The sequence below is a fragment of the Centropristis striata genome, chromosome 16 (genome assembly GCF_030273125.1).
Source record: "Centropristis striata isolate RG_2023a ecotype Rhode Island chromosome 16, C.striata_1.0, whole genome shotgun sequence".
NCBI lineage: Eukaryota > Metazoa > Chordata > Actinopteri > Perciformes > Serranidae > Centropristis > Centropristis striata.
Window position 1 is genome coordinate 3,912,918 of NC_081532.1, and position 26,385 is coordinate 3,939,302.

The 26,385-nt window shown below is 38.4% G+C and overlaps 1 protein-coding gene across 2 annotated transcripts in view; it reads left to right on the forward strand.

The window, feature by feature from the left end:
* fermt2 (FERM domain containing kindlin 2) overlaps positions 1-26,385 on the forward strand; it is an 84,302-nt gene that overhangs the window by 49,222 nt on the left and 8,695 nt on the right. For both annotated transcript variants that reach the window (XM_059352677.1, XM_059352678.1), the window contains exons 4-12: positions 3,156-3,284; positions 11,912-12,137; positions 12,311-12,413; positions 13,590-13,697; positions 18,306-18,440; positions 20,133-20,182; positions 20,801-20,925; positions 22,188-22,294; positions 22,386-22,604. In XM_059352677.1, the coding sequence (XP_059208660.1) occupies positions 3,156-3,284; positions 11,912-12,137; positions 12,311-12,413; positions 13,590-13,697; positions 18,306-18,440; positions 20,133-20,182; positions 20,801-20,925; positions 22,188-22,294; positions 22,386-22,604 (1,202 nt within the window). The remainder of the gene's footprint in view (positions 1-3,155; positions 3,285-11,911; positions 12,138-12,310; positions 12,414-13,589; positions 13,698-18,305; positions 18,441-20,132; positions 20,183-20,800; positions 20,926-22,187; positions 22,295-22,385; positions 22,605-26,385) is intronic.

Consider the following 26,385-nt stretch of genomic DNA (forward strand, 5'->3'; position numbering starts at 1 on the left):
TTTTTTCACCTTTTTCTCGTAAATCTGCAACTTTTTTCTTGCAGATTTGCCATTTTAAATCTCTTAAATCTGCAACTTTTTTTCTTGTAGATTTGGCACTTTAATCTAGTAAATGTGCTACTTTTTTCTCGCAATATTACCTCCTCCCCAGGTTTGTATTTTTATTCAAACTTGGCCCTAATATGCCGTCATAGTCAAGTTCTCCTGGTACAAGTCACTGAAGAATAACTCGATAATACAACTGTTTCTTGCATTTTTACATTGGAGGTCCAGGTGAATAAAGTTAATATTATTATATTATTATCATACTGATTGGTCAGATGTCATGGTGTCACCGTCTGTGACGTAGCCTGATCTTTGCTGATTAGCTGGAAGAAATCCATGTGGTTCTACGACCAAACAAGTATAGTTCTTCGTCTGATAAACTGTTAAAAAATTATTCCCATTACTCACTTAGACACAAACATGTAGGAAAAATGTGTCCAAGTAGAAAAATACAGCAGTTTTCCCTTTTAAGATACACAACAACAAATGCATTTATATGCAATCTTGGGAAAACCATCTCCAGCTGAGGGTCCAGATGTGCTGCTAGCATCTATTCTGGTGCTGACACATTCTGGCCTCACTGCTGCATCAGAACCATCCAGAGTCCATGTTAGACCTCCTGCTGCTGCTGAGTGATGCTTCCCTGGCCTCCACACCCCAGAGAGAGACACGCTGCTCTGTTTTACTCATTATATTCCATGTGGTGTCTTTTTTTTTTAAAAACATTTTTTATTTTTGTTTTGTTAGAGCATTATAATACAGTGCTTACTTTCAGACAATATACAATAGTATTTCTGCCACTCACAATCAAGTTTTTTTTGTTTACAAAACAAGATACAGAAAGTTAAGTTATTACATTTGAGGATTTGGAACAAACTAGGAAAGGTAGGCATATGTAAAAGAGCAAATAGAAAAAAAGAAAAAGAAATTATCCACCAGGGAGTTTCGAAATGAAATATAAGTAATGCAAACAAATCATTAGACCCAATAAAACATTAAATAATAAAGTACAAAACAGCATTAAAGGGTACTTCTGTCTGTTCCAGATTAACATATTCAACCCACTTGGACCACAGTTTAATACATTTATCTTTCTTAAGGCGAAGGGAGAAGGTAATCCTCTCCATAAGATAAATGTCATTACTACACCTATCCACTCCTGAGTGCTTTTTTTTTTACCAGCGGTTATCAAAATACCAAATAAATATTCATCAGCTTGCCTGACCTGTAAATCTAAATTTCCTAAAAAAGAATATGGAAAACTGCATGGGTAGGTTAGTGTTAAATGTGCCACTTAATACTTTATGAAGCTCTATCCAGAAGGATTCCATGTGGTGTCTTGATGTCTCATTGGGATCTCACACACTGTCAGGAAGCGCTTGTTTATTTCATTTATGGTATCTCACTATCTTTAAGGATGAAATGTTGGTGTTTTTATGAAAGCTGTGCTGTCCCGTTACTGGCCAGCAGCAACTGGATAGTGTGTGAGAGGAATAGTGGAAGGAAAGAAGTAAGAAAGGAGGGTAAGAAGGAGATAGAGCTTGTGTCTGCCCCGTCTCAGCTGGGGATTACACTTAAAGCAAGATTTGTTGGGGCCCTGAGAAAAGGGATTTACAATTTTCCACCACTCGTGTGCACAGCTGTCTGCAATTCTTACCTTCTATCTCCTCCGTCCCTTTACTTTCTCTTCCTACTCCCCTTTTTCTATCTTGAACTTTCTCAATAAGTGGTCTTAATGTCACTGTATTCACTGATAATGGATCCTAGAACAGAAATACATCTTTAACATGTTGAGGAATGGTTTGATGAAGGTTTTGTGACAAGATATTGGCATTTCAGCCAAACTTAGAGGGCTGCAATATGTTAGGAAATGACAGTTTCATGGAAATATAATAGATTAATGACACAGTCATGGAGAAAATGATTAGAGCACCTTTGTTTTCTTCAATTTCTTGTTCATTTTAATGCCTGGTACAACTAAAGGAACATTTGTTTGGACAAATATAATGATAACAACAAAAATAGCTGATAAGAGTTTGATTTAAGAGCTGATATCTAGACATTTTCCATGGTTTTATTGAAAAAAAAAACATGAAAAATGTCTAGATATCAGCTCCAACTCCAACGCTGCTCTGCTGGGGAACAGTTTACCTCAGAATATTTGATCATTTTGTTGGTAATTTTGCCCTTTTTCGGGGTAATTTTGTGTCTTTTTTTGGTCATTTTGTGTCTTTTCTGGTAATTTTGTGTATTTTTTGATCATTTTTACATCTTTTTGGGGTCAATTTGTTTCTATTTCGATAAATTTGTATCCTTTTTTGGTCATTTTTACATCTATTTTTTGTCATTGTGTGTCTTTTTCTGGTAATTTTGTGTACTATCTCTATAATAATTCCCAAATAAACTTATAATTTCTGTTATTCATGTCTTCACTATTCAACACAATGAAGAAATACAAAAGCAAAGATTTGTTGGGGCCCTGAGAAAAGGGATTTACAATTTTCCACCACTCGTGTGCACAGCTGTCTGCAATTCTTACCTTCTATCTCCTCCGTCCCTTTACTTTCTCTTCCTACTCCCCTTTTTACCTTCAACTCTCTCAATAAGTCACCTTAATGTCACTGTATTCACTCACATTACAGGTTCTACACTGTGTCTTTGTGCTCTGTAGGAGGTCATGTGGTTTACTTGAAGCCTGTAGTTGAATTGAGATAAATTACAGTTTTTAGTGAATTTCCCGAGTTGGGAAGCCGCTCTTCTGACCTTGGATTTTGCATTTTATTGCTCAGATTTTTTAAACAACCTGTTCATTCCCTAAAACCACTTAAAAAATTGCTTTGCCTGACTTGTTATCAGGGATAATGAAAGTTAATTACTTTTCTAATGAATCTACGTCACTCTAGTGGACAGCAAGTAATGATTTGTTACAGCTTTCCGAGTTGTTGTTCCAAATTGAGGGTGTTGGAGTGAATTTTTCCAGTCGGAAACTCATTTTTCCAATTATTCTGACACCGCATGAATGCAGGGTTATGATTGACTTGTCTGTGTTGTGAGGTGAGGTTGTGTTTATGTGACATCAAATGAACTTTCCTGCTCTCCTCTCCCTCCAGACATCCGCCACCCAGAGGAGCTGTCTCTACTGCGTAAGCCCCGCGATCCCAAGAAGAAGAAGAAAAAGCTGGAGGAGGCCGAGGAGGACGACCTGGAGCTGGAGGGGCCGCTGCTAACTCCTGGATCAGGTGAGCTGGTGACAGGAGCTCCGACCTGGAGACCAAGCAGCTAAATAAGAGACAAGTTCTGCACATAATGGCCCTCATTTATCAAATGAGCATAGAAACGAGTGCAGATCTGAGCTTATATTTGGTCTTACGACAGGGTTCATGTGTGATTTATCAATGATAATCACTCGTTTTTTTCCTATATATGGGTAAAATATATATATATATATTAGGGCGTGGTATTTAAATGACGCTTGTTTCGAGCTGCCACATTTAAGTAGAAATTATGGAGATTGAGTGAATTTTTCACAAGAATCCTTAAAAAAAAACATCTTAATGTCAGAAATAACCGTCATGTCGGTGCTTTTCTTACAAATCAAAAATTGAGACCCTGAATGAAAACATTTGAACCAATAAGACTCATTGACAGATTTAAAAACAAGCAGCGACTAATTGTGTAACAGGTTTTTATATATATATATATATATATATATATATATACCAGATTCAGAGGCCTCGCCCAGAGAGTTTACTACACAGAAGGTCACAATACGGTCAAAAAGAATTTTTTCCCCCCTAAAGTTGCTTTATTAGCAAAGTGCACCGTAACAAATGACAACAAGAGGAAATAGACATTTTACAGAAATATGCAGCAACGAGCAGACTGAGATCTGATCCTCCGCTCACGTCCACATTGATAAATTCCGAGGCTTGTAAAAAAATGATCGTACGCCCACTTTACGCTCACTTTCTGTCGTACGCTCGTTTGATAAATGAGGCCCCATGTGTTTAACTGATGACTTGAGGGAGAATCGGCTCATGCAAACCAAGTCTGTTCTTTCATTTTTTCCAAGGTCTCCTCAGAAGTAATTATGCAGCATTGGGTTTTATTTTCATATTTTTATGGTGAAAGTAATAATCTAGTTTCCCCCCGAAGCAGCAGGTTGAATAACAGGTTCCACCGGCTGCTATGGAGCGTCTTCCATTCTTTTTCTGTGTCTGATTGCACTTGTGGTTGGAAGAAACCACTAAGATAACTGCAGATTGCTGCACCCTTCTGCTGCTAGTGACCAAATATGAATGTGTGAGTTCGAGGCCTGCCTGGGATCCACAGCGCTGGCTCCCGCTTCCTTGGCAGGGAGGACGAAGAATGGTTGAGATTCCACACATAGTTGGTCACGCTGCCATTTTAAACCCAAACCAGGCTACACGACTGCAGCTATACCGGCCCTCCTCCTCCCTCCTCCTCCTCCCTCCTTCCCCCAGAGATGGGAGAGTTACAACCATGTGAGCAGAACAAAACAGGCTGTGCTGCTGTCACAGAGTTAGCATGAACCAAGACTGCTAACACTAAGAGACAGGGTGAATGGGGCTCTTTGTGTGTTTGAGTCTCTTCTACCCCAGATCTTCCCCACAAGGGACCAAATGATGTCTTACACTGCAGAAAAGGGGAGTTTAAAAACCAGATGCAAACACTAAATCTGAGGGAAATGATCTCGCTGCATGGACAGATTGTTAAATCTAGAAATAAGCATGTTGAACGCTTAAAATGAGGAATTAACTCTTAAAACGAGATAAATTATCTAACACTTCTAAATCTAAAAGTTTTTTTTATTTTGGTAAGAAACAAATAATTGTCAGGTCACTCTGCTCGGGCCAGTTCATCGCTGCTGGACTCTTTAATTTATCTTGTTTTTAGAGTTAATTTCATCATTGTGTCTTTTTAGTGGTCATTTTTACATCTATTTTTGGTAATTTTGTGTCTTTTTTTGATCATTTTGTGTCTTTTTTGGTCAATTTGTGTCTGTCAAAGTTTTTTTGTTATCTTGTAAGGAACAAATAATTGTCAGGTCACTCTGCTCGGGCCAGTTCATCGCTGCTTGCAGCTTTAATTTATCTTGTTTTAAGAGTTAATTTCTTCATTTTAAGCGTTCAACATGCTTATTTCTAGATTTAATAATCTTAATTTAAGAAATCTTCTCAAGTGAAATTATCTGTCCATGCAGCAAAATCATTTCCCTCAGATTTACTGTTTTTATCTTGTTTTTTGACACCTTTTTGCAGTGCAGAACTTGAGAAATACTCTCCGACTTTATCATGTGATGTCATAGGGAGGACACAGGAAGTGTGTGTTGCGCTGACACACACACACACACACACACACACACACACACACACACAGGGAGAGTGGTGACAGTCAACAGATTCTGCACATTCCTGTTGAAACTCACGAAAACAAAATGGATCTATAGCCGTGGCAACAACGCAGCACACCCTTTACATGTAATGATGCAACTTTGGGTGTGATCATCATGTGCTGTTCATAAAAAACAAAGTTTTCCATCACTTGGTTTATTCCTATATATGGGCAAACAGATGCATAATCTGCTGCTAGCTTCACAGAGAAGCAGAATTACTTTTTTCTTGCCTGATCTGTGATGGTTCACCAAGTTCACAGTGATTGTCAGAACTCTTTCCACTCACATGAAGGTGAATATACACATGTTGAGTCTGAGGAGCCGCTTAAAATAAGAAATTAACTCTTAAAACAAGATAAATTAAAGCTGCCAGCAGCGATGAACTGGCCCGAGCAGAGTGACCTGATGATTATTGTTTCTTACAAAGATTAAAAAAAAATTTTTAGATTTAGAAGTGTTAGATAATTTATCTTGTTAAGAGTTAATTTCTTATTTTAAGTGTTCAACATACTTATTTCTAGATTTAATAAAAAACAGGGAAAACATGTCAGAAAAACAGAAAAAAATGTCAGAAAAACTGAAAAAAAATTGGTCAGAAAAACAGAAAAAAAAGTCAGAAAAACAGATAAAAAATTACTTTGAAAAACAGGAAAAAAATTACCATGAAAAACAGAGAGTGCCCTGCAAATTATTAGTTTCTTGCCAAGGTAAAAAAAACTTTTAGATTTAGAAGTGTTAGATAATTTATCTTGTTTTAAGAGTTAATTTCTTATTTTAAGTGTTCAACATGCTTATTTCTAGATTTAATAATCTTAATTTAAGAAATCTTGTCAAGGTAAATTATCTGTCCATGCAGCAAGATCATTTCCCTCAGATTTACTGTTTTTATCTTGTCTTTAGAGACACCTTTTTTCAGTGTAAGACATCATTTGGTCCCTCGTGGGGAAGAGCTGCCCTCTGAGGTCAGGTCTCCTGATCAGAATCACAAGGCTCTGCAGCAATCAGACCTTCAGCCTGATTCTGCTCCTGTAAACTCCACCGTGGAGGTGAAGAGAGGAGGGCTTTACTGAGTTAAGAGAATTCTTTCAGATTCACTCTAATCATATTTAGAGCTGCAGCAATCACTCAATTAATCAATTAGTTGTAAAACTGAAAATTCACTGGCAAGAAATGGCAAAAATTCAAGGAATCCAGCTTCTCAAGTCTGAATATTATCAGATTTTCTTAGTCTCCTATGATGGTTAAATGAATGTCTTTGGGTTTTGAATTGTTGGTCAGTAAAACAATTGGTAACACTTTATATTAAGGAACACATATTCAACATTGATTAGTTTCTTATTGGCATGCAAATAAGTAACATATTGGCTCTTATTAATGTTGATTATGTGTTCCCTAATATAAAGTGTTACCCAACAATCATTTAGAGTCATTACTTTAGATCAAAGGCTCTTGTGACAAGCATTGTTTTACCACTTTATTCTGACATTTTGTTAACTAAATGATTAATCGATTAGTCAAGAAACTAACCAGTAGATTAATCCATACTGGATAAACATTAGTTGCGTAACTTATCATATTTCTTCCATTTGTCTTAGCGTTAAAGGGCCTCACCATCTTTTTAACAACTTGTTTTTAATTGACTATGCTGGTAAAACACATAATAATATTCCTGATGTATATTAGACTCAAGACACATGCAGATATGCACATACACTCATCTCAGGAACAAATGACACGGCTGGATGATGAACACTAAAGTTATAAAGAGTACGTGACCAATTATTTCTACTTAAAGGCTGAATCCTTTTTTCCAAAACCTCAATCTCTGTCCTTAAATGTACCATTTAGGAAACTCCATGTCCCCTGTCTGTCTGTCTGTCTGTCTGTCTGTCTGTCTGCATGTCAAGTGCCCCACAGAATTTGGTCATTTCGGTAGAAAAAAACACAAATTACTAATCGTCAACTGTTGCCATGACTCAGACTAAGAAGCTCATGATGGAACCCACCACATCTTGCTGTGTCTAATTAGTTTCCCTGTCAGCGTGGAGAACATCCCTCAGACAGCCACTACTTTTATATTCATGCTGCAGTTTCTACATGCATGGCTGGGTCACGTTGACCAACGCCTTGCCTGGCTTTTCAATCAGTCGGGCTGCGTTGGAAACGAGCGAACCTCACTAGTCATTCCAGGGCGATCTCCCTCTGAGAAGAGGCTAAACTGAGTCATCCACAGTTGGCGGTGCCCATGGAAACGCCACGGATCTCCCCGTTCTTGTATTCCTCTACTTTTTTGTCTTTTTCTCTTCTGTTTCCTCCCGTCCTCGTCCAGTTTTCAGTATCTTTAAATCTGTCCACTTTTGATGTTGTTTGTTCCCATTCCACTTCTTTTTCCTGCCTTTCCTCCTCTTACTCTTTCTCTTTTCATCCTAGCCTCTGAGGTAATATACATCGGACCTGTCAAAGGTAAGCTCTCCTCTTCCTCTGTCCTTTTACTCTTCAGCACTGCTTCTTCCTCCCCCCCTTCCCCCCCACAGCTGGAGTGCTGAGGTCACATGACATCAGTAACCTTTTGAGTCACCTGACTGCTTCTCCGGAGGGAGTCAGCTGATTCGGGTGGTCACATGATAAAAGGCTTTGCCTCTAATTAGCAATTAGCTCAAAGCTCACTGTGCCTGCTGACTGGTTTTTACAGGAAAGTAGATTTTTTTTACTTAGATGGTCATTAGTCAATTATAACAGTTGTTTTGTGTTATTGCTTTAACTTTTAAAGGGGACCTATTATGCTTTTATGTCATATACAGTCATGGAAAAAAAGGGAAATGATCTTGCTGCATGGACAGATAATTTCACTTGACAAGATTTCTCAAGATTATTAAATCTAGAAATAAGCATGTTGAACGCTTAAAATAAGATAAATTAAAGCTGCATGCAGCGATGAACTGGCCCGAGCAGAGTGACCTGACAATTATTTGTTTCTTACCAAAACAAAAAAAAATTTAGATTTAGAGGTGTTAGATAAATTATCTAACACTTCTAAATCTAAAGTTAGCGGCTGATCATAGCGTGCTAACGTTAGCCGGCGATCGATAGCATGCTATCGTTAGCGAGCTAGCAAGACCAAAACCAACTTGGTGCCATTGAGAGTGACCAACTAAAACGTGTATCATTAATTTATTTGATTTAACTGCAATGTGATTGATACGGGCAAGCGGGCTAACGCTATATTTCACGTTATAACATGAAAAAATATATATCCTTTATTTAACTTTTGCACTGCAAATTGTTAGTTTCTTACCAATATAAAAAAAACTTTAGATTTAGAAGTGTTAGATCATTTATCTTGTTTTAAGAGTTAATTTCTTATTTTAAGTGTTCAACATGCTTATTTCTAGATTTAATAATCTTAATTTAGGAAATCTTGTCAAGTGAAATTATCTGTCCATGCAGCAAGATCATTTCCCTCAGATTTACTGTTTTTATCTTGCTTTTAGACACACCTTTTTTGCAGTGTGCAGAAATCACAGTAGTGATAAAGTGCATACCATAATCTTACATACATGCAACCAATAGCCCACACAGAAGCTTGTAAAAAAGAAGCATGTAAAAAAAAAATCCACTAGAGACACTTTCATTTATTGACAACCCTCTCATGGTTTACTTGTAGTCCTAACAGCCCGTGGTGGTCCTGCTCCATCCAGCTAAGCCCTGCATGAATCCCCAGTGTGGGAGCATTAGGGAGTCAAGTCCTGCTAACATTCTTGGTGCCTTTTCGCCTGCATTGGAGAGTCAGTAAACAGGATGGAGGAGTTGCCTTTTTTATGAGCTGCCAGCTTTCACCTTATACATGCTCTCTGTGGATATTTGGGATTCCTCAAGAGACCCTTTCAGGAGATAGAAGCACTCTCCCTGACCTGATGCACTCAGCGTTAGGGGGGAAAACCTTGAAGGAACCATTGAATAACACCCTCCCCCACATGGGATGTGTGTCCATAGCCTGCACCCTGTTCTCATGACCTCAGCTCGCAAACACAAACACACACGTGCACACTCACAAACACAAACCAAGCCCACTTCCTGGTTTCAGGAGGGATTTAGTGGTTTAGCCAGTGTTGCTTCTTGACCTCGGCCCCACAGAGGGAGAGAGGGAACGGGGGGAGAAAATTACTACCACAAGGCCAGCCAACAGGAAACGCAAAAAAAAAAAAAGCTTCCCTCTGGTGTTTTGCTGACATTTGCAGCCAAAATTTTGGCTAATTTAAGAACAAAAGGGGAAGCAATTGTAAAAAAAGGAAACATTTATATCATTTAAGTCTCCTATTTATTGAAGATTATTGTTTTTTTAGGGCCGGGACTCTATTAAAAAAATTAATCTAATTAATTAGAGGCTTTGTAATTAATTAATCGAAATTAATCGCATTTTAATCGCATTTAAATTGCATATAAATATTTGACCAGTAATTTTTTTCACATGGATTTTTAGTATACCATTGAATAATGACTGAATACATAAGCTTAAGCAACAAAAATATTGTTTATTTTTGTTCACGTCCAACAGACCAGTGCAATTTTTGCCATCAAGTGTAGCAATAGCATATTTATAAATATAGTACATTTCATAAATCCAGGTAGCCTATTAGGTCGGTAGACCTTCTGTAAACTAGAATACTTTGGTTTTTTTAAGTAAAACACAATCCACGCTAGCTACCACACTAGCCGCTAGCTGCTATATGGTTAGCATTGAGGTGATACTTGAGGCTGGATGTGCTGCTATGGTGATATGTGAATTCCTTGTTGCATAGCAACACAACCATGCTCTTATGGACGCTTCCATCCGTTGGTTTTTAGTAACTAAATGTCCCATCATCCACGGGGCCAACCAAAGGTCTCATCAGCTTCTTCCTTCATGTTCACTGTGGTTTGTTGTTGTCTCAACTCATGAACGCTAGTTGGTGCTCCAGTATAATCGGTCCTCCTGAAACTCATCCAGTGAGAAACGTTCCGCGGTGCAAAAATAAGTGATTAAAATGCGTCATTAATTAATCTTAATTAACGCGTTAAAGTCCCGGCCCTGAAAAAAAAAGAAAACTTTTATATAATTTAAGTCTCCTATTTATTGAAGATTATTATTTTTGTCATTCCTACATGTTTTTGTGCCCGTCCTCTCCTCTCTGTGGGGCGTGTTGTGCAGTAGTTTGCTGTGTGCAGTGCATTCCTGCAGGTTTTTTGACTGTGAGTAAGTAGGTGACCCTGATCATGTTCTGCGTCATCTGCATGCTGATCCACATCAACCCGCCATCAGCAGGAGGACATAGTTGAAGCCACTCATCTGCAAAGTGTGGGCTGGTAGTCACATGGTGTTGTTGACCGCTAGCTGGCCTGGCTAGGCTGCAAGTGTGTGTGTGCTTTTTTTGAAAAGTGTTCACCCCCTTTTTCCCCTGATGCTGTTTTTGTGGATGTACAGTATTTGTGAATGTGCACTTCTTTGCTTTAAAAATAAGACTGTTCATTAGATTTCTGAGTCGGTATTTAAAAAATGTGTTTTATTGTTCTTTTAACCCATTTAAGCCGGGAAAGCATTACTGCATTTCTACTATTAAAACAGGGGGCGATGTCGCATTATTCTACCATTAAAGCCGAGAAAGCGGATCAGAATACATGTGGGAGTGTCGCAATGCAACATGCGACTTTTCCAGAACTTTGAAATCATCACCAAAAAAAAGACACAAAATGACCAAAAAAAGACACAAAATGACTAAAAAAAGACACAAAATGACCAAAAAAAGACACAAACTGACTAGAAAAAGACACAAAATGACTAGAAAAAGACACAAAATGACTCAAAAAGACACAAAATGACTAAAAAAAGACACAAAATGACCAAAAAAAGACACAAAATGACTAGAAAAAGACACAAAATGACTAAAAAAAGACACAAAATGACCAAAAAAAGACACAAACTGACTAGAAAAAGACACAAAATGACTAGAAAAAGACACAAAATGACTAAAAGGACACAAAATGACTAAAAGGACACAAAATGACCTAAAAAGACACAAAATGACCTAAAAAGACACAAAATGACCTAAAAAAGACACAAAATGTCCAAAAGTCACAAAATGACCAAAAAAAGACACAAAATGACTAAAAAAAGACACAAAATGACAAAAAAAGACACAAAATGACTCAAAAAGACACAAAATGACTAAAAAAAGACACAAAATGAGAAGACAGAATGACCAAAAAAACCACAGAAGACACAAAATGATTGAATGAATTTCATTTCCATCTACTACAGAGGCTGAAAAATCTATTATTTAGATTTATTAAGATCTATTATTTATTTTTATTTTTTCCAGCCGTTTTAGGCCTAAATGGGTTAATGAATGTGCTCGTTTTCTTTCTGGACCTCAGGTCACTATCAGGGACTAACTGAGGGCTGTTTGTTTTCAGGGAGCATCTACTCCAGTCCAGGCCTGTACAGTAAGACTATGACCCCCACCTATGACTCCAGAGACGGCAGCCCGCTGTCGCCCACCACCGCCTGGTTCGGGGACAGCCCCCTGTCTGAGGGGAACCCCAGCATCCTGGCTGTCAGCCAGCCCATCTCCTCACCAGACATCCTGGTCAAACTCTACAAGCCCCAGTCTCTGCTGGACAAAGCCAAAATCAACCAGGGGTGAGATGAACTTCTCTTAGTGGTCCGGTGGTTTGGTTAAAGTGTTTATAGCTAGAAATGCTGTGGTGGGATTGCAGTGTATTTAGGGCTGTGCAGCTGATAAAAAAAAAAGTTGCAACTGGCTGCAGAGAGGTTGTTTATTTTTAAAGACGTTCTATTGACTCTGTGTGCAGGTGGTTGGACTCCTCCAGGTCTCTGATGGAGCAGGATGTAAAGGAGAACGAGGTGCTGCTGCTGAGGTTTAAATACCACAGTTTCTTTGACCTCAACCCCAAGGTACGTCACATAGACAATGCAATACAATTTCACCTTGCAAACAGAGTTGTTTAAGGACATTTGTTGAGTCCAAGGTGAGCCAGTTTATCTGAAACAAAAGGCACCAGAGTTATATATTTAATTACTCAAAATATAAGGTGGCTAAAAATGGCAACCATATTTTTTAGTTTTTTTGTAAATTTTATTTATGCAAAGTTTTGGCACATATATATATACAGACACATACAATACAAGGAAAAATAAACAAACAGATAAAACAGAACAGAAACAACAGACAGCCACCACTTAATAATTAGCGTAAAAAGAAAATGTACATAAAAACAAAATGCCCCCAAATGTCTGCTCATATGAAAAGGGCCAGAGATTGAGTCCAGGAGGCCAGAGCCAGAGGGGTACAGCAAAGTCTCATAACATGGATTTATAAAGAAAAACATCACAAAAAATAATAAAGAAAGACAAAAAACAACTAAAAAAGAGCAGTGCATTCAGGTCCCAGTTTGAGGTCTATCTTTTCTAATGTATACAATAAAAGGGCCCCAGATCTTTTTAAAACTGTCTTGGGAATTAGACATAGAAAATCAAACCTCTTCAAGGTATAAACAGGAAAACATATCATTCAGCCACCTTATGTATCAGGGAGGGGAAGCGGACTATATTTTTAGTTTTTGCAATCAACGCTGATGCCTGGTTGCCATAAAAATGAGTGTTGCTCTGGTAATGATTAAGATCAGCGATCATCAACTGGCGGCCCGTGGTCCACATCCGGCCCGCCAAAGTTTCCAGCCCAGCTCGCAGAATCATTAAGTCTCTATTTATTATTATGGATTTCCCATGTTTATTAGCAGTCAATTGACACTGATATAGGTAAATAAAAAGAGCATGGATTTAGTAAGAAAGTGAAAATATCAAACAATGACAACTGGCTAACTAGGCATCAGTACATTATATTTTCTTTATTTTAAAGTTCGGCCCTTGGACAAATGTACTTGATGACCCCTGATGTAGATGATATTTTGTCAGTCTAAATTCCTTAAACTGACCAGTTCTAACTAGTGTTTCACTTCACACAAACCTTAGTCGCATCCTGTGAGTATCAGAGTGAGAGACTGTGAGCGTCTGTGTTTACTCCCTGTTTGTTTGTTTGCATGTTAACCTCTGTGACAAACCTCTCCACAGTATGATGCCATCCGAGTGAACCAGCTCTATGAACAGTCCAAGTGGGCCATCCTGCTGGAGGAAATTGAGTGCACGGAGGAGGAAATGATGATGTTTGCTGCCCTGCAGGTAAAGAGACTTTGTGTGTGTGTGTGTGTGTGTGTGTGATGTTAAGATTCCCTGTTTCAGCATCGTTTGTCAGGTTCTGAGATCTGAAGACCTGCAGTGCTCTTTTCATTGGGCATTGGGCACATTGCCCTCTCAACCACAAGCTAATGAATTGAATGGGCCGCTAGCCCGGAGCTGAGACATATGGCTGCCAGTTCTGCTGCACGCAGACTAAAACTTGGTTTTTGCACATTGATGCAGAATGAGTTAATGGGGGCGTTATCACACTCATTACCACTGGGCTGCTCAATATCATTCACTTTATTTCTGACTCATAGAAAAAGGGAGACATTTGGCTTTTTCACCAAAAGAAATCTCCTCTGAATAATTAATTGCAATCAACTTGAAAGACTTTAAAGCATTGACCTCACTTTGTTAAACTGAATCAAGTGTCACTTTTCCTGGAAATCTAGTGAGTCACCATGAAGAAGAAATACAAACATGATGTTAAAATATTATACTCCAATCGATTTTATAAATGTTCTTGTCAATATGAAATATCCTGCAGAAACCTGCAGCATTTTATTCTTCCAACATTAAATACAATGGGATTTCAAGCATGTTTACTGGGCCAAAGCTTTTAAGTTTATGTGACTGAGTTATTTCTGCAAACCTTGTGGCAACCTCCTGTAGCTGCCCATACAGACCTGATCTGGTCTGGACTTTGGAGCCACTGGCAACATCAGAGACACAAGTTTATCTTTCTAGACAAGTTTAAAGGAAGATCAGGAGGAGGAGAAATGTGGAGCAGTGGAAGTGATATACAGATGTGAGCCCCTTTAGCCCCCCCAGCAAAAAATGCTGAATGCACACTGCAAAATTAGAAAAATCTCTGCAAAAAAAGTGAAATCATGTTTCTACACTCAGTCAAGGTGTTTTTTTTTTTTTACCTTTGCTGAAAAAGAGTTGATGCATTAAAATGGACATGGAAACTTCTGGAAAAGCCAAAACTTTAGAGAAAGAAAGCTTTCGTGGACTCCAGAGGGTTAAGTTTATGTGACCGAGTTATTTCTGCAAACCTTGTGGCAACCTCCTGCAGCTGCCCATACAGACCTGGTCTGGCCTGGAACACCAGAGACACAAGTTTATCTTTCTAGACAAGTTTAAAGGAAGATCAAGAGGAGGATAAATGTGGAGCAGTGGAAGTGATATACAGATGTGAGCCCCTTTAGCCCCCTCAGGTAGCTAAAGTCTAAAGTCTAGGGGTGGTGCCCCTGCTATTTCTGACCCTCATAAACTATGGGTGCCAAGACCCGAGGACGCCACCCTGTCCTCACCCCCGAGGTAATTATAGAGCATCTTGGGCCACGAGCCCCAGGACCACCCGGCCCCGGCAGCTCGCCGTCTCAAAGACCTGCTCACATTCCTCCAGAAGCCTTCTAACACTCTGAGGTGTTAGCCGTGTTTCATCAGACCAGTTATAATTGCACTAAACTGGTTTCCAGTTACTCCTCCTGAGAGAGATGCTAATCCCAGTTGGGTGTTTAGACTGTCGCTACCTGTCTGTTAGCGCTGACTGGTGGCTACTGCTGCGCTTCAAGCATGAGCTCAGAGCTTCGAGCTAAGGTTTCACTGCTGAGAGCAGATACACAGCGTCTAAATAAAGAGCAATGATTGTCCACATCCAGTATGTTACTGGCTTGTGTTAGCATGATATCACCTGCAGGTTTTTTCTTTGCCAGTAAATAGAAATGAGGTAATGAGGAGACGAGAACAGCACCGCCCTACCAAGACTAACTGCAGTAACTTCATTTTTCTTTTTAAAGAAAATTGAGTTATAACTAAAAATGAACTCCTTGATGTCTGTTTTATCTTGTGACAAAGTTTTAGATTTCAATTTTGCTTTATTTCAGAGAAATAATGATATAAAAACCACAAAATCCAACTCAAAACCAAAGCAGTAATTGCACTTACCATGGTCTGCTTCGGATATATATACTAATTTAAACATAAAAATAATGGAAATTATACGTTTATATGAAAGGGAAGTTATTATTTGGATCGTGATGAAGTAAAAAAAAAAGAGAAATAAAATGATGTTAAGACTAAAATATAACATTTCTTGATCAAATTTAATCTAAAATACGCAAATCTTTAAATAAAGTTGACACTTTTAAAAACACTGATAACAAAATCAATCAGAAAATGTTTATTCACTGAAAACAAAATATAAAAGCTGAAAGAAGACAACAACATTGTAGTTACTCCACTCTGTTTTTGCATTACTATTAGAACCTTTTACATCAATACTATATATACCTATAACCCATTTGGCTGGCTTGAAAGTAAAAAAAAACGATTCAAAATAACATTTTATGTTGGACTAAAGGACTTAAAAAAGACACAAAATGACCAAAAAAGACATAAAATGACTAAAAAAAGACACAAAATGACTAAAAAAAGACACAAAATGACTTAAAAAAGACACAAATTACCAAAAAAAGACACAAAATGACCCAAAAAAAGACATAAAATGACTAAAAAAAGACACAAAATGACCAAATAAGATACAAAATGACTTAAAAAGACACAAAATGACTAAAAAAAGACACAAAATGACCAAAAAAGACACAAAATGAGAAGACAGAATGACCAAAAAACACAGAATACACAAAATGACCAAAAAAAGACATGAAAAGGATTCAAAAAATGGACAAAATAGCCCCTTACTCCATAGAGTTAAAGCCGTTTTTCTCAGTTTTACCCCTTGCGTAGTTTCTGCAGTTAGACTCTGTAGGGCAGAGTACCCGACCTCATAGTAACCACCTCGGGGCACAGGTTGGACTTTGAACCTCAGCAGATAAACACATAAACTCTGCCACTCATGCACACAAACAGGAAACAAGCCCCCCAGAGTAGCAGCGTCTAAAAAGAGAAGAAGAGAGTGGAAGAGGTGGAGGATCGGAGCCCTTTGTCCCACATTCTGTAACCTTAGCTCTCTCTAAAGTCTGCCTCTGTATCCCTCTCTCCTGACAGCTGTTCATTCATATATTGGCGGGGGGCTGGTGATGGGTTGACATTATAAATACCATTTGTCAACAAGTTGTATTTAGTGTCTGTGACTCACACTAAGAGTAAACACAGTCGGGTTTTCAGTAATGGCCACATCCTGATGAATTGCTGTTTCCAGTGTTCTCTTATCCTTAAAGGCCCCAGTCTCACATATGTTCCCAGTAAAAACAACTCCATAGCCTGTTACAGTTCAAAGGCATGCTGGGAGCACATTGTTCAAACCCTACTTCATATTTCTCTCAGTGAATCATCCTCGTCCACCACTTTATCGTCTCCTCCTCCTCCTGAACCCAGGCTCCTTATCCTGAACGTCAAAGATAAAAGTCACTGTTTTATCGCAGGTAAACTCAGTTGTTCATGCTGGCAGCACTTGCTAACATAAATTCCAACAAGTATTTATGTGGCTATTATCGCAGACCAATTCGCTTTTTATAAGACAAAGTTGGAAGGATTGTGCACCGGTAGCACACTTTATAGAAATCAGCAAATCTGTTGAAGGTGCTGGAGCTGGAGATGGAGACTTTGCCAGCAGCTGCTCCTTCTTCTTTTACTTTGGTTGCTCAATCTCTTGGATTTGTCGTGTTTCACCAAGAGGGTTTTAAGGAATCTGGTGCTCAAGTTTTTACTCTTAAAATCATCCTTTTCTCCCCCTCTGATCTACAAATCCTCTGCTACAGATTTGTCTAAAAGTAGGGCTGTCTCTCACTCGTCAAAACGCTCCTAGTTTGAATACGAGCTGTCCGGAGCGGACTTTTGTCTGGACTTTTTAGTCCCTATCAAAGAGCAGGGTCTTTTTTCTTCCCTGAAAAAAGCCTGGTTACTGATTGGATAGGTCTAAGCAGGATGTGACGTAGTACTCGACGCCACAACAAGACGAGCCATTTGTAAAAGCCGGCTAAGCAGTGTTGCCAACTTAGCGACTTTGTTGCTATAATTAGCAACTTTTCGGCTCTTCTTAACGAGCTGCGGGGGCCAGCGGCTCGTTAAGAAGAGGCGAAAAGTTGCGCACATTCCTCCTGCAGCAGTCTCTCCCAGCTGCAGTAGCAGTACAGTGTGTATGTGCTAACAGGCTAACAGCTAGCTCTGTAGCAGTACATTGTGTATGTGCTAACAAGCAAACAGTTAGCTCTGTAGCAGTACAGTGTGTATGTGCTAACAGGCTAACAGTTAGCTCTGTAGCAGTACAGTGTGTATGTGCTAACAGGCTAACAGTTAGCTCTGTAGCAGTACAGTGTGTATGTGCTAACAGGCTAACAGTTAGCTCTGTAGCAGTACAGTGTGTATGTGCTAACAGGCTAACAGTTAGCTCTGTAGCAGTACAGTGTGTATGTGCTGCTGCTGCAGGAGGTGTTCCCTTAGCGATCTCTGTTTGTTTACAACAAGCACCAGACACTCTGTGCACAGTTAGCGATGGCGGTTAATTCACCATCTCTGTGTTTATGATCAGTGGAGAAGCTGTGCATAACTAGCCATGCTGGTTTGTTTATGATCAGTGTTTATGATCCAACGTATTATTATTACTATTAATTTGGTATATCTCCCTCTTTTTCTCCTCAGTATCACATCAACAAGCTGTCAATCATGTCTTCAGACAACCACATGAACAACAGTGAGAAGGAAGTGGATGAGGTGGACGCCGCTCTGTCAGACCTGGAGATTACTTTGGAAGGAGGAAAGACGTCCAACACACTGGTACGACACCACACACACAGCTTGTTTCAATATGTTTATAGGGAAACCAGTCACTTAACAGAGAAATTAGCAGTCGACAGTTCTGTTTCCTTTGTTTTTTTAAAGAAAAACTAATCCCTGACAAAAAAGACTAATGACAAAAATGCATCAACAAAGCAGATGAAACAAAAAAGACAGGACAAGAAAAAGACTAAAACAGGCAACATTTCCTAAAGTCATCTGCAGGAAATACCTTTTTGTTGTGGAATACAATAATGAGTCTCCAAATAGCAGCAGCTGGTGTTCAGTGCTTTGTTTCTCTGCTGTTTTCTGATGAAGTTTCCTTTCATCAGCTGTATTAAACCGCAGCGGAAACCTGCATAGACACAGCTCACACTGCTGACCCAGTGGAAGGGAAATAACAATGAATTTCACTAGAAGTGCAACATTTCACACCGTTATTTATGAGCCTGGGGGTGTGAGATATTTGACACTTAAACAAACCCGGCAACGGCCGCGTGTCATGTGGATACGTTGAAAATAAATGTGTCCGTTATTACAGCAGCCCCGACTCAAGATCTTGTTGAGTTTATACAGCTTATCAGGGGAAGCTGAGTGTGAGATATTATATAAGAAGTGTTGTCTTTAGCATTATTTACTCAGCAATGACATTGAAACTGTACAAAGTTGAACCTGGGGTCATTGGAAAGACTTATTAGACCCTTGTTTTCTTCACTTCATTTCCTGCTTCATTTTTTATTTTGATTTGATTTATTTGGCACAGTTTTAAAAGAAAGAAAAGAAGAAAGTTATAACAATAATACAAATTATAAATTCCAAAGAGAAAAATATTTGAATGAAAAAAAGACATGCCAGGGAAGCCCAAAAACCCCTCATGGAGCTTGAATACTGGGATTCCCTAATACCCCCTGTACTCAAATTACCTGGGGGCTGCTGGAGGCAGTATCAAAATGACCAAAAAAAGACACAAAATTACAAAAAAAAAAAGACACAAAATGACAGAAAAACAACTAAGTTACTTAAAAAAAGACACAAAATGACCAAAAAATACACAGAATCACAAAAAGACACAAAATACTTTAAAAAAGACACAATTTTTTTTTTAAAAAGGCACAAAAAAAGGCACAAAATGACCAAAAAATACACAAAATAGTTTAAAAAAGACACAAAATTACCTAAAAAGACACAAAATGATTTTAAAAAAAAAACACAATTATTTAAAAAAAACACAAAATTACTTCACAGAGAAAGCGATTCTTTCCATTGCAAAAAATGTCATCGATGATGTCATACCACTGGTCTATAGATGGGCTGTCTGGCTTAAGCCATTTCCTTGTTATAGCTTTTTTAGCAGCTGCCAAAAAGGTATTTTGTGTTTTTATTTGAGGATGTAGAGTGCAGAAGCCCAAAAAGAAATTCATCACAATTAAAAGCAATATTTGTCCTAAATATTGTCACCAATTCTATATAGATCATCTTACGCCAGAAAGCATTTACATTTGGACAAGTTATTTTTGTTCTTATCATTACATTTGTCCAAACAAATTGTACCAGGCATTAAAATGAACAAGAAACTGAAGAAAAAGGGTGGTCTAATATTTTTTGTCCGTGATTGTATGTTCTCATTTGTTTATATTAAAATCCTTGTTTTTTTATTTTTACTAATGATGTTTTTTTCTGTTTCCCCATTAGGGTGACATCACATCTATTCCTGAGCTAGCAGACTACGTCAAAGTCTTCAAGTAAGTCCACATGCAGAGCTTACTGAACCACCAAAGCCACATGCACTTTTTTATTGTTCTGGCAGCAAAAAAAAAAAACTGAGTTCGTGCAAAGATTGCATTTGTCCAAAAGATGCTGAGTCTCTCCGAGAACCAGGAAATCACATTTTCTGACTAAGTGAGCGAGCTGTCGCCTGGTTTGCATCAGTATAATAGGCTGCATTGTTTGCCAAAGGACATTTACGGGCTGAGCTTTCAGTTCAGCTTTTCAAAGTGATTACAGTTGGACCGAGCATATTTTTTAACCATATTCATTATTGGCTTCCAGCCTTTGCTGACAGGCAGGTGGCCCCTGGGGTGCTTGTCTCATAAACTGTATAAACCATAGGGGGGTTATGGTATCAAGAGGCATTTCCTCTTTAATGGTTTTCCATTAATGTTCTCGTCCAATGCTGGATCATTTCCTATTCACCTTGCTGACTCTGCACTTGAGAAACTCTCATTTTTTTGCTCCTCTCTGCTTTTTACTCCGTTATGTTCCTTCTCTTCCTCCTGACCACTAATAAAGAAAATGGATGTTTTTTTCCCCCTTCATCTGACATCGGACATTTCTCCCTCTGTCTGTTATATTTTTTCCAGACCCAAGAAACTGACACTGAAGGGCTATAAGCAGTACTGGTGCACGTTCAAGGACATCACAATTTCCTGTTACAAGAGTAAAGAGGAGGCCCATGGGACGCCTGCTCACCAAATGAATCTTAGAGGTAAAAAAAACACACAAAAGATAGTTGTCATTTCATGCCAGTTAACAAAAATATGATCAAATTTGTTCCTCAGCATCCTTTTTTTTTTCATTTACTAAGACCAGACGACACCAATATCATTAAACACTATGATGATAAACATGCATTGACAACAAAAGATGAGACTAAAATGTAGTTTAAAAAATAAAAACTTGATTAAATGTACGGTGGCCCTGAGAGCTCACAGCAACTGCAAGTTCAGAAAACACATGCAAATACACAAAACACAAGCAAATTGAGAAAAACATCTTCATCAATTTGACATCACAGAAGTGTTTCCAGAGGACGCTTAAAAGTGATGCACACGTCTGGACATGCTTGATATTATCAAGTTATTTCAAGATAATGATAATTTCATGTTATAACGTTAGCGGCTGATCATAGCGTGCTAACATTAGCCGGCGATCGATAGCATGCTAACATTAGCGGGCTAGCAAGACCAAAACCAGCTTGGTACCGTTGAGAGAGACCAAGTAAATCGTGAATCAATCATTTATTTGATTTGTTTAACTGCAATGTGATTGATACGGGCTAGCGGGCTAACGCTATATATCAATAACATGAAAATATCATTATCATGAAATAAAGTGATAATATCACATGCGTGTCCAGACGTGTGCATCACTTTTAAGTGCAAATAGATCACAACAGAAGTGTTTCCAGAGAACGCTTATAAGTGATGCACACGTCTGAACACGCTTGATATTATCACGTTCATGTTATAACATGATATATAGCGTTAGCCCTCTAATGTTAGCATGCTATTGATCGCTGGCTAACATTAGCACGATATGATCAGCCATTAACGTTATAACGTGAAATTATCATTATCTTGAAATTACATGATAATATCAAGCATGTCCAAATGTGTGCATCACTTTTAAGCGTCCTCTGGAAACACTTCTGTTGTGTTGTGGTCTTTGCAGCCTTTTCTAAATGCTGCGCTTGTGTTGTCAAGTTGATGAAGATGTTTTCTCAATCTGCTTGTGTTTTGTGTATTTGCATGTGTTTTCTTAAGTAGCAGCGCTGTGAGCTCTCAGGGCCAGCATATAAAAGAGATTTAATAATATCTTAAAAATTAACATGACATGGACAGGAAATTTGACCCCAGATACATTTAAAAATAGTGGACAAAATGAATACAATTTCATGCCTGTACAAGAATGACATGCTTCTTTTTTTTTTTTGTCTAAACGGATGTGAACTTTGACCTCTTCTTGTAGGTTGTGAGGTAACTCCAGATGTTAACATCTCGGGTCAGAAATTCAACATCAAGCTGCTAATCCCCGTGGCTGATGGCATGAACGAGATCTGGCTCCGGTGTGACACGGTAAGACTGAAGTCAGCGTGCAGGTTTTAGTTGTTTCTCGTCCTTTTTTTAAACAGGTTTCTAATCCTCAGCGTTTGACTTTGTCCTCCAGGAGAAACAGTACGCCCACTGGATGGCTGCGTGCCGCCTGGCCTCCAAAGGGAAGACCATGGCCGACAGCTCTTACAACCTGGAGGTCCAGAACATTCTGTCCTTCCTCAAGATGCAACACATGAACCCTGACCCTCAGTTCATCGAGCCCATCACCACCGACATCAACCCAGAGTGCCTGGTGTCCCCGCGCTATCTGAAGAAGTACAAGAACAAGCAGGTAAGACAAGCTGTGTTTCCGTACGGAGCTTAACCCTTTGATGCACAACATGGGTCTAAAGTGACCCAACTGAGTTTTTATGTTCTATATCTTTGCAATAAATTATTTTCATCATTCAGTATTCCAGGTTTTCCTCAATTAGTTTGTTTTTGATCATCATCATACATCCTCATTTTATGTTTTCCTTCATTAATTTTTGAATAAAATCCCTTTTTGTGTCACTACTTTTCTAATGCACAAGATGGGTGAAAAATATCCAATATCCATTTTTTAACCAAATAGCTTGCTATGCTAACTACTTAGCTAACTTCTTGGCTAAGTAGTTAGCTAAGTAGCTTGCTAAGCTAACTACTTAGCTACCTTCTTGGCTAAGTAGTTAGCTAAGTAGCTTGCTAAGCTAACTACTTAGCTACCTTCTTGGCTAAGTAGTTAGCTAAGTAGCTTGCTAAGCTATCTACTTAGCTAACTTTTTGGCCAAGTAGTTAGCTATGTCATAATCCAAAAACTTTTTTCCTTCATAAAGTATGAGAGGCAAGATGGAAATAATGATCTGTTGTTATCAAAAACAAGATATTTAAAGAATACTTGGACTATTCAATCATAAAATAAATTGATATCAAAAGATAGAGCACAGAAAGTAATTAGCTAAGTAGCTTGCTAAGCTAACTACTTAGCTAACTTCTTGGCTAATTAGTTAGCTAAGTAGCTTGCTAAGCTAACTACTTAGCTAACTTCTTGGCTAAGTAGCACAGACACACAGCAGCATTTAATAACATGGGGAATGAATGCGGGTCATTTTTGACCCATGTTGTGCATTAGAAGGTCAATATGTTGTGCATCAAAGTGTTAAACATGCAACCTTGAAGTGTGCAGTCACAAAGAGACAGAGATAGGAAGGTAACCATCTTCTCTAATGTGTATTTTGTCTGAGGTTGTTTACTTGTGTGATGGAGTTAGACGGAGCAGCGTCTGATGCGTCCCAGATGGGCGCCTCCTGGCATCAGGCTTGTCTTGCATTGGAATGTAGCCTCCCTCTCCTCCCCCTCCTTTACTCTCCTCCTTCCTCCCTCCTTTCTGTCTCTCCACCCCCCGTCTGTCCAGAGGGGAAACCAGGACAGCAGACGTCCAAACCACTCAGCGTGCTTACAGTAGAGCTGCTCATGTCAGACTGTAATGGATACTTTCTCTCTGCTCTCGGGTCTTTGTGCTTGTAGACAAAACAGTATAGATCTCAGTTACTGGACTTGTATGTGTTCAGTTAATCTGGTGATAAGAAGCAGTCACTGCTGAGCGACAGTAGCACGCCACCACTAAACATCCTGATAACCACACTGCAGAAAAGAGGTGTCTAAAACAAGATAAAACCACTAAATCTGAGTGAAATGATCAAACCTAAAGAATCAGAGGTGAAAAAGAAACAACTGAGCTCTGAAAACACATTGGAAATCATCACTGAATTGATACATAATGCTACTTTTTGCATTGTGCACATTGTTATTGATCCACAGATTGCACTGCAAAAAAGGTGTGTCTAAAAACAAGATAAAAACAGTAAATCTGAGAGAAATGATCCTGCTGCATGGACAGATAATTTCACTTGACAAGATTTCTTACATTAAGATTGTTAAATCTAGAAATAAGCATGTTGAATGCTTAAAATTAAAAAATAAATGAACTCTTAAAACAAGATGAATTAAAGCTGCAAGCAGCGATGAACTGGCCCAATCAGAGTGTCTGGACACGCTTGTGATACTATCAAGTTATGTCAAGATAATGGTAATTTCACATTATAATGTTAGCGGCTGATCATAGCGTGCTAACGTTAGCCGGCGATCTATTGCATGCTAACGTTAGCGTGCTAGCAAGGCCAAAACCAACGTGGTGCCGTTGAGAGAGACCAACTAAATCGTGAATCATTCATTTATTTGATTTGTTTAACTGCAATGTGATTGATATGGGCTAGCGGGCTAACGCTATATTTCACATTATAACATGTAAATATATATATATATATATATATATATATATATATCCTTTAACTTTTGCACTGCAAATTATTTGTTTCTTACCAAGATAAAAAAAAACTTTAGATTTACATGTGTTAGATATTTATCTTCTTTTAAGAGTTAATTTCTTATTTTAAGCGTACAACATGCTTATACCTAGATTTAATAATCTTCATTTAAGAAATCTTGTCAAGTGAAATTATTTCTCCATGCAGCAAGATCATTTCCCTCAGATTTAGTGTTTTTATCTTGTTTTTAGACACACCTTTTTTTGCAGTGCAGGTTTCGGAATTTAACCACTGAGAATCAATGAAGTTTCTTGTAAGTGTTAGGGAAATTCTACAATGTGCTCAGCAGATTTGCATGTAAGCAACAGGCTGGTGTGTGTACACTGGAACAGCTGAGTACACGACTGACATGGCTGTGTGACTTGGGGAGGGGGGAGGGTTATAGCTTACTCACTCAGTCTGGTTTAGTTTAAGTTGTCGTAGAACAGTGTTACTGGGGGGATGGAGGGATGTTGGTACCGTAAATGATGACTCAGGAATAGTCTGGGCCTTTAACCCTTTGATGCACAACATATTGACCCCCCTTCTAATGCACAACATGGGTCAAAAATGACCCACATTCATTCCCCATGTTATTTAATGCTGCTGTGTGTTTCTGTGCTCTATCTTTTGATATCAACTTATTTTATGATTGAATAGTCCAAATATTCTTTAAATATCTTGTTTTTGATAACGACAGATCATTACTTCCATTTTGATTCTCATACTTTATGAAGAAAAAAAGTTTTTGTATCATTACATAGCTAACTACTTGGCTAAGTAGCTTGCCAAGCTAACTACTTAGCCAAGAAGTTAGCTAAGTAGATAGCTTATCAAGCTACTTAGCTAACTACTTAGCCAAGAAGTTAGCTAAGTAGTTAGCTTAACAAGCTACTTAGCTAACTACTTAGCCAAGAAGACAGCTAAGTAGATAGCTTAGCAAGCTACTTAGCTAACTACTTAGCCAAGAAGTTAGCTAAGTAGTTACCTTAGCAAGCTATTTAGTTAAAAAATGGATATTGGTCATTTTTGACCCATGTTGTGCATTAGAAGAGTAGTGACACAAAAAGGGATTTTGTTCAAAAAGGAATGAAGGAAAACATAAAATTAGGATGTATGATGATCAAAAACAAACTAATTGAGGAAAACCTGGAATACTGAATGATAAAAAATAATTTATTGCAAAGATATAGATCATAAAAACTCTGTCGGGTCACTTTAGACCCATGTTGTGCATCAAAGGGTTAAATATACTACATGTCTCAAGAGAGAGCAGTAGATAGAAAGATGGGTGTCAGCACGGCTACTACACAAACTAGACTAGTTCTTTGTTTATTTGATTCTTCTGTAACTCGGGGAAACACGACAATGACGTGTTTTCTACTAAACTCATGCTTGACCTATTCCTACTTTATGCGGTCATGGGTCAAACCCATCAACTCAAGTCTCCAAGTACAGTTCCACATACAGCACTGCTAAAAATACGAGTGAATCCAAAATTACAGAAGTACCAACTTCAGTTTTAGTTCTCTTTTTCTCCCTGTGTCTCATTTTCTCACGTTTTTAGTAGTCAGGAAATCCCTTATAAATACAGTTGGGGTCAAGGACATGAAATTATTTCACCATTTCCTACAGTAAAGCCTGTTCACCAAACCCAAGGACTCTCATAATGTATATTTAGCCATTCAGACCATCAAACCTGTGGGTTTAACCATTTAGCTTCTGTTT